At 45.5% G+C, this 8,372-nt stretch overlaps 1 protein-coding gene across 1 annotated transcript; it reads left to right on the top strand.

The window, feature by feature from the left end:
- The first annotated feature begins 47 nt into the window (after positions 1 to 47).
- TDP2 (tyrosyl-DNA phosphodiesterase 2) lies at positions 48 to 6,627 on the top strand. The gene is made up of 7 exons (XM_079983805.1): positions 48 to 393; positions 490 to 575; positions 2,756 to 2,929; positions 3,584 to 3,675; positions 4,407 to 4,525; positions 5,273 to 5,443; positions 6,003 to 6,627. Exons 1-7 carry the CDS (start codon positions 187 to 189, stop codon positions 6,282 to 6,284), a joined length of 1,131 nt encoding a protein of 376 aa, XP_079839931.1. The 5' UTR covers positions 48 to 186; the 3' UTR covers positions 6,285 to 6,627.
- Positions 6,628 to 8,372: the final 1,745 nt, after the last annotated feature.

Below are 8,372 nucleotides of genomic sequence, written 5' to 3'. Positions count from 1 at the left end.
AGCGGGCGGGCGAGCGCAGTAGCTTGAAGTGCTGCGCCCGTGCTGCGCCTGCGCGATATTTGAGCCTCGAGGGGCGTGGATTTGCAGAAACTGGAAAACCGGTGGTGGTCCTGAAAGAAAACAGGGAGCGCGAGCTTTGAAAAAAAAAAACCAAACGCCCAACAACAAAAACTCACAAACAGGCAGATGGATGTGGGCAGCGTTGCTCAGGGGGTGGAGCAGGCGACCCCGGAGGAGAGGACGCCGGAGCAGCAGCTGCAGCCATCCAAGGAGGAGGAAGAGAAAGAAGAAGAGAAACGCAGGAAGCTCCTATGTTTGGAATTTGCCTCCATCAGCGGCAGCGATCTAGCCGTTGCTCAGTGCTACCTGGCAGAGAATGACTGGGATATGCAGGTATGCCGTCGCTTCCCGTTTTAAGCACGTGCTTTATAGATCCCGGCGCATGATCCTAGCACACAATCACACTCGGCCTTTTGTTTGTTTTTTCAGAGAGCGCTGAATTCTTATTTTGAGCCGCCCCTTGAGGAGCAACCTATGGACGCGATGCCAGAGCCTCTCCCGGTGGAGGGGACCCTGTAAGTCTCATGCGCCTGTAACTCATCCCTCTCAAGAAGACCTCGGGATTAAAAAATCGATTCCCGCTTGTGTACAGATGCACGGGGGCCATATTGGTGCAATTGGACGGTGGTGCTGTCAGGGCAGTTATGTCAGAGGGGTTGAGATCCCCTCCCAGCCACGAGTTCACCGGGGTGACCATGGGCTAATCCCTATTCTCTTAGCCTAGCCCACCTCAATCTCTTTGGAAGAGCATCACCCGCCTGCTGCCTTTACTCTACAATAGTACAGGGTGAGTCCTTTAAAAGAGGCCCAGTGGGTACAGAGTATAGTGGCACCTCAGGTTACATACGCTTCAGGTTAGACTCTGCTAACCCAAAAATAGTACCTTGGGTTAAGAACTTTGCTTCAGGATGAGAACAGAAATCGTGCAGCGGTGGCGCAGCGGCAGTGGGAGGCCCCATTAGCTAAAGTGGTACCTCAGGTTAAGAACACTTTCAGGTTAAGAATGGACCTCCGGAACAAATTAAGTTCTTAACCTGAGGTACCACTGTACACATGTTCCACCGGGACTCTTAAAAGACTCACCCTGTATATGCCTCTGTAAGACATCCTAGTGGTATAATCATTAATATCTCTTGCACTTGGCTTGCTTGGCCCTGCCCAGGGGAATGGTCGGTAGTGTAGTCAAGTCTCTAAATAAGGGCTGGCTCCAGCAATTCTCCAGTTTTTAAGGCTTCCACAATGCCCATAAAGTAGCATTGTTCCAGGTCATTGTGGAAAACTTACATGTTGGTTCCCTCTGAGACCTGCCATTTAAATTCCCTCCCATGCCCCAGAGTTCTGCCATACCAAGGGTGCCCTGGGGCATATTAGTGCTGTGTTTACATAGCTGCTGAGCACTTGGAAAAAATGAAACTGAGTGGGAGAAAGGGGCAGGCTGCAGGAGTGGCCTCTGCTGCTAAGGTCCTAATCCAGATGGCAGTAACCTGTATCTGACCTACCTGGTATCGATTTGTACCTTCATAAACCGGCTCCACTATGTCAGGCTGAAACTAAAGCCATTTTCACAGCTGACCAGCATCTCAGAATACCTTTCTTGAAAATATGAATGAGGAAGCAATCCCAAGTATGGGAAGCCAGAGTAATTTACATAATTAAGTGAAGCCGGCGTAGAGTATGCCAGATCCAAAGTCCGCTGAGGACTTTAAGCAAGCCTAAGACTGGCAGAGGGACGCGGGTAGTGCTGTGGTTTAAACCATAGAGCCTAGGACTTGCCGATCAGAACGTCAGCGGTTCAAACCCCCGCGACGGGGTGAGCTCCTGTTGCTCGGTCCCTGCTCCTGCCAACCTAGCAGTTCGAAAGCACGTCAAAGTGCAAGTAGATAAATAGGTACCACTCTGGTGGGAAGGTAAACGGTATTTCCGTGCGTTGCTCTGGTTCGCCAGAAGCGGCTTAGTCATGCTGGCCACATGCTCCCTCGGCCAATAAAGTGAGATGAGCGCCGCAACCCCAGAGTCGGCCACGACTGGACCTAATAGTCAGGGGTCCCTTTACCTTTACCTTTAAGACTGGAAGAAGGGAAATAAGTCTTTAATATAAGGTCTGATTTATGCCACTCTGTCATTCCTTTGGGTTGCCAAGTTGCTTGACTGAGCTGAACCAAGTTAGGATCCAGCATATGTTCCCCCTGCCAGGTCCTGCCCCCCCTCCCGCCCCAGAACACCTATTTTTCAGGGCTGCTGTAAGTTCTGCTGGTTTTGGCTTGTCGTCAGCTGAGCTGGGATGAGACAGTTACACCAGCATATCTCTGACTGAGCTGGGGTTGGTGACATGCCAGTTTAGCCCAGCTGAGCTGGGAATCTACTGGCTGAACTGGGGACCTGCCACATCCTAACTCTCTCATTCTGGTGGATCTAGGGTTAGGATTACACCCTTTGCCATTCTTCACCTTTGGTCCAATAACTCATAGCTGTTATTTCTATTGCATGCATTCTCTTGCTGCTGTGCGGTGTTTAAGAGTTATGCATGATATCTTAGTTTTTGAGCTGGGTGTTTGTCTAATTATTATCATTAGGGCCTGGATAACATAGTTGTATTATACAGTGTTTATTATTTTATGATGAAAGCCAGCTTCAGAGTTTTACTTTTAAAGGTGGCTCAGCAGTATAATAAGTAACTTGTGTCTGTGTTTTCTAGCATTGACCTAACAGATGATTCGACTGCTGGTAAAGTTTCTGCTGCTGTTAAAGAGGCGGGTCTTAGCCCCAATGAGGATGACAGCACATTTTCTTTAATTACCTGGAATATAGATGGCCTGGATTTAAAAAACCTGCAAGATAGAGCACGAGGAGTTTGCTCCTATCTTGCTTTGTAAGTATCTATCACAGTGGTCCTATGGTACCTTATTAGAGTGTCAGCCTAATTAAAATCATTGGGATTTATTTCAAAGTAAGCAAGATTGGGATGTACTTTTTAAAAAATCAGAATATTTCTACTATGCCATTTTTTTCCCTTTTACACTTATCTGAATTGTAGAGCTGCCAAGAATATGTAAGCCAGCCTTGCCCAGTCTTGTGCCTCTAGATTTTTTGGACTACATATCCCATCGGATGCAGCCAGCATGGTGGAATATGTAGTCCAAAGCATCTAGGAGCACCAGGTTGGAGGAGGCTGATTTAAGCACACCAGCCTAGAAATACATAATTGATTTTAACCCCAGTAGGATCTGAATCTTCACGGCTACTCCTTTTGCATACAAACAGTTAAATCTCAAGAGACAAATCTCAGGTTCGTTACACTTCCTTGTGTTGCTTGTGCATTTGATTCCATAACTATATTTTTGCACAACCCTAAGCGTGTTTGCATTGCATTGCAGCCATAATGTTATGAAGCAAGGCCAGTTGTTGCTTTTTACAGTAATTAAATAAGTTAAGAAGACCACTGTAGGATCATTGTATATGAAACAGCTTATCTGTTGCAGTATGTTGCTTTATGTTCCATTACACATTCCGCTTTCTCATTTAGGTACAGTCCAGATGTGGTATTTCTACAGGAGGTTATTCCTCCAGTTTTATCCTATCTACAGAAGAGAGCCGTCAGTTACACAATTATTCCAGGTAAAATGAAGTTACAGTAATTGCTATGCATTTTTAGTGGGGTAGCTGTGTTAGTCTGCTGCAGCAAGAACAATCAGGAGTCTTGTGGAACCTTAAACATCTATTTATTATGGTATAAGTCTTCATGCACCACTTGATTGCAAAAACAGTAAAAACCTCGGTGGTTTATTGCCATACTTCAAACAGTGACAATCCGGACAGCTTTTTTTAGTTTTGCCCAAAGATGTTGAGCTTTTTTGGCAAATTTGCAAAGAAAGAAAAAAAAGAAAGTAGTTTTTGAGCTATTTTTAAGGAAAATCACCTAAACAACACTGCTGAATCCAGAATATCCCAGACATTTTCCACGATTTCCCCCTGGACACTGCTTCTGACTGCACTATTCTGGATATGTCCTGGAAATTCCAGACATATGGCAACCTTAGATTTACATAACATAAACATAACATAAACCACGGAGTTGTATTCCTGAAAGTTGTCCCAGGATTTCCTCCCCCCGCCCCATGCCCCATCAAATCTGCTCTGAAGGGTTGGGGGAACCCTGAGAATAGATAAGGTGGGCAGGGAGAGGGTGTCCAGTTGCACAGGTGATAATCCATGCACTAAGGATGACTTTGATGGATACAACCCATACTTTAGTAGTCTAAGCAAGGCCACTGTCTTTTATTATATGGAATTTCTGAAGGAGACATCATTGTTGTTGACCTTTCCTTTTTCTGTGTTTCTCTCTTCAGGTAATACTGATGGTTATTTTACGGCCATAATGTTTAAAAAATCAAGAGTCAGAGTTTTAAAAGAAGAAATAACACCTTTCCCTACCACCTCCATGATGAGAAATTTATTGGCAGTACATGTAAGTGAGTTCTTGCATTTATTTATTTATTGTTCTAAAGGACCTCCATACATACTGCCCAGGCTTGTGCCCAGGCGAGGTCACTTTGGTGCTGCTGATGCAGCAAAAACAACATAGGAGGCAGCAGTTACGAGTTACCGTTCTCTGCAGCCACATCAGGCACTGTGATTCTCCAGTGGTTTGACTTCACTCCTGGAAGTGCAGTCCATTGTCTCTTGAGACAGACGGATGCCATTAACTGCATAAATGCACCAGAAGCAAAGTAGCCTAAAGTCAACAAAGAAGTGCACTCTTCCCTCAGCCCATCATCTTAAAATGCCTCTATTGTGGATTAAAATTTGGCCCCGACAAAGCTATTAACTAAAAGGTTAGTTGATTGTTAACTGTTGATTAAAGCAGTTATAGCCGCAGCCCTACCTGTTTGTCATCATGTTAGTCACAACAGTGACCCAGGCTAGGCACTGTACAGAAGAAAGCAGAATTGGCAAGATCTATACAAGGGTCCTTGTCATCTAGGAAAAGTTCCACCTTTATGTTGTCCAAATATGGAGGACAACATACGGGAGAATTAACTGTTATTGTAAAGAAAGGTCTAGCTGCACTTAGCCCTGTGCAGAAAATGTAGTTTTATGCATCTTGTTCTTTCACGAGAAATTGCTGTAAAGAGTGGTGAAATCCTACTGCTGTAGCAGACTGTCGCATGCAGAAAATGTCGCTTTATGCTTTGTCTCTCGCTCTTCTTCATAGGCAACCATATCTGGCAATGACCTCTGCTTTATGACTTCACATCTGGAGAGCACTAAGGGGCATAGCGAAGAACGCTTGAATCAGTTGAAACGGGTGCTTGCCAAAATGACGGAGGCCCCAGAGTCCACTACTGTGATTTTTGGAGGAGATACAAATCTCAGAGACAAAGAGGTGAACCAGAGCAAAACTCCTTAGTTGTGTTGTGTTTATTTGTAACTCCTTTCCTCATCTCCTGAAAATAACAGTTGCTTTTCCTACATATCACTTACATGGGCTTTCCCCACTGCTGGTGATACAGTTCCCCTTTGCCTATATATATTTTTAAACACAGGTTTTATTAAGGATTTTCAAGAACAAGAATACAGAAAAGAAGAAAACAAATCAATCAGCAATAATCAGCAGTTGTCTTGCAAAATATTGACAACAAAGTAGACCTGACTAGCAGTAAGGAGCAATGAATTAACAAAGCATAAAACTACACAAGATATCGCAGTTCCCTTGTACCAAGTGATTAAACAAAGCCAGCGTAGCTATTTATTTCAGATAACACGTTTCTGAATTAGAACAGTGTTGCTAAGGAGCAGTGATGGTGCTTCACAACAAAATGGTGGCTCTCCCAACGAACCATATAAGAAGTGACAAAATCAAACCATGGCTCATTTTTGAAAGCTGATTGTTGGCAGTATATTTATAGTACGCTATTAACACTTTCTACTTTTCTCCCCATCAGGTTGCTAAGCTTGGTGGTTTGCCTGACAACATTCTGGATGTTTGGGAATTCTTGGGCAAGCCAGAACATTGCCGCTACACGTGGGATACAAGCCAAAACACTAACTTGGATGCACGTTACAAGTGCAGATTGCGGTTTGATCGCCTCTTCCTCCGAGCTGCTTCTGCTGGCGGACAAATTGTTCCTAAGAGTTTGGATTTAATTGGGCTGGAAAAACTGGACTGCGGCAGATTTCCTAGCGATCACTGGGGTCTACTTTGCAATTTTGATGTGGTACTATAAGGGGGGGGGGAATGACTTCCACGCTGTGTATGAAAGACACTGTTATAACCTTTCTTGTCCCGTCCCCCCCCCCACATCCTGCTGTATTTTAAAGCAATTCTGGGATTGGTTCAAATTTACCTCCAGTGGTAATACACTAATCCATGCGTCACTGGAATCCTTGCCCAGTGAAAGGGCGGGGAGAAGACTTTTAAATGTATACTCTTAAATTCATTCCAGTTTATAGGTACTCCAGGATATATTTCCCTCCCAAGTTTCAATTCCTGTGCAAAATAGATAAATGAAAATGCAAGCCATATAATACTGTTTCAGTCTTCAGTTGAATAAAGAATAATTCAACCCACCTTTCCATAATCTTATATTGAACTCAATAAAGTTAGGCTTGAAGGACTTTTTTTTATTTAAACCTCTGTTTTCAGGTAGCCAAGTTGGAAAAATAGCCAATTGTTTTAAGGGGGGGTAGCGGGGAGTTTTAAGGGACGCGGGTGGCGCTGTGGGTAAAAGCCTCAGCGCCTAGGGCTTGCCGATCGAAAAGTGGGCGGTTCGAAACCCCGCGGCGGGGTGCGCTCCCATTGCTCGGTCCCAGCACCTGCCAACCTAGCAATTCGAAAGCACCCCCGGGTGCAAGTAGATAAATAGGGACCGCTTACTGGTGGGAAGGTAAACGGCGTTTCCGTGTGCTGCGCTGGCTCGCCAGATGCAGCTTTGTCACGCTGGCCACGTGACCCGGAAGTGTCTCTGGACAGCGCTGGCCCCCGGCCTCTTAAGTGAGATGGGTGCACAACCCCAGAGTCTGTCAAGACTGGCCCGTACGGGCAGGGGTACCTTTACCTTTACCTAGCGGGGAGCAACCAACTTTATCTATGGGCTGGTAATTCTAGGACAATTGTTACATTGCTGAAGTGTCATATCATTTCCTGTCTGTGAAGAAGGGAGGTGTTTTTCAGGATGTGCAAGGCCTGAGTTAGAGATCGGCATTATGGGTACTCGATGATTCCCATGCACCAGTTGGGGTGCCCAAACCTTGGAGCCTTCTGATGCTGATTCCTGCAACCTTTCCAAATTAGCAGGCAATGAGAGGAGGTATCTCCCCTACATATCTCATCCTCTCCCTTTGGGAAGCAGTATGGCTTAGGCCCAAAGAGAGAGACCACTGAATCAGCAGTGGTGAAAAGGACAAGGTGGAATCCAATAGAAACATACTGTACTGGCAAAAAAGCTAGGACTGGCACTGATGGTAATGACTCTTAAAAGTCAGCAATCCTAAAATAGATCCGATCATGTAATCAAACCAGGTAACAAAGGAATTGCCTCCTTACCAACGTATTTTCTCCTGGAGGTCTGCAGCCCACAAAACAAGGTAGTGATCATTGGTTGTTTTGAAGCCCCAACGGCATGGTATGATTGCCCATGGGTAGGTAATTTGCAGTATTCCCTCTATGCGCTTGCAGTTTCCCTACGTCACTGTGTGCTTGCAGGGAATTCTGAATTCCTCCCACTTCTGCATGTCGAAAATAGTCCTGCTACTGGATCTGTAGGCAGGATGTGATGACTGCAGAGTTGCTTATCTCAGCATGAGAGAGAGAGGAGTCTCTCCGCAGGGCTGTCATGCAGAAGACTGTTGTATGTTTGTCCAGGAGGCAGAAGCAGGACCTGGTAAGGAAGCAGATTTCATAGGAACATCGGAGGCTTGTTGTTGTTTAGTCGTGTCCGACTCTTTGTGACCCCATGGACCAGAGCACGCCAGGCACTCCTGTCTTCCATTGCCTCCCGCAGTTTGGTCAAACTCATGCTGGTAGCTTCGAGAACACTGTCCAGGCATCTCGTCATCTGTCGTCCCCTTCTCCTTGTGCCCTCCATCTTTCCCAACATCAGGGTCCTTTCCAGGGAGTCTTCTCTTCTCATGATGTGGCCAAAGTATTGGAGCCTCAGCTTCAGGATGTGTTCTTCCAGTGAGCACTTAGGGCTGATTTCCTTAAGAATGGATAGGTTTGATCTTCTTGCAGTCTATGGGACTCTCAAGAGTCTCCTCCAGCACCATAATTCAAAAGCATCAATTCTTTGGCGATCAGCCTTCTTTATGGTCCA

Source organism: Podarcis cretensis (assembly GCF_951804945.1).
Source record: "Podarcis cretensis genome assembly, chromosome: 7".
In the NCBI taxonomy this organism is placed as follows: Eukaryota; Metazoa; Chordata; class Lepidosauria; order Squamata; family Lacertidae; genus Podarcis; species Podarcis cretensis.
The sequence above is the reverse complement of the archived record's forward strand: the minus strand, read 5'-3'. Positions and strand labels throughout refer to the sequence as shown.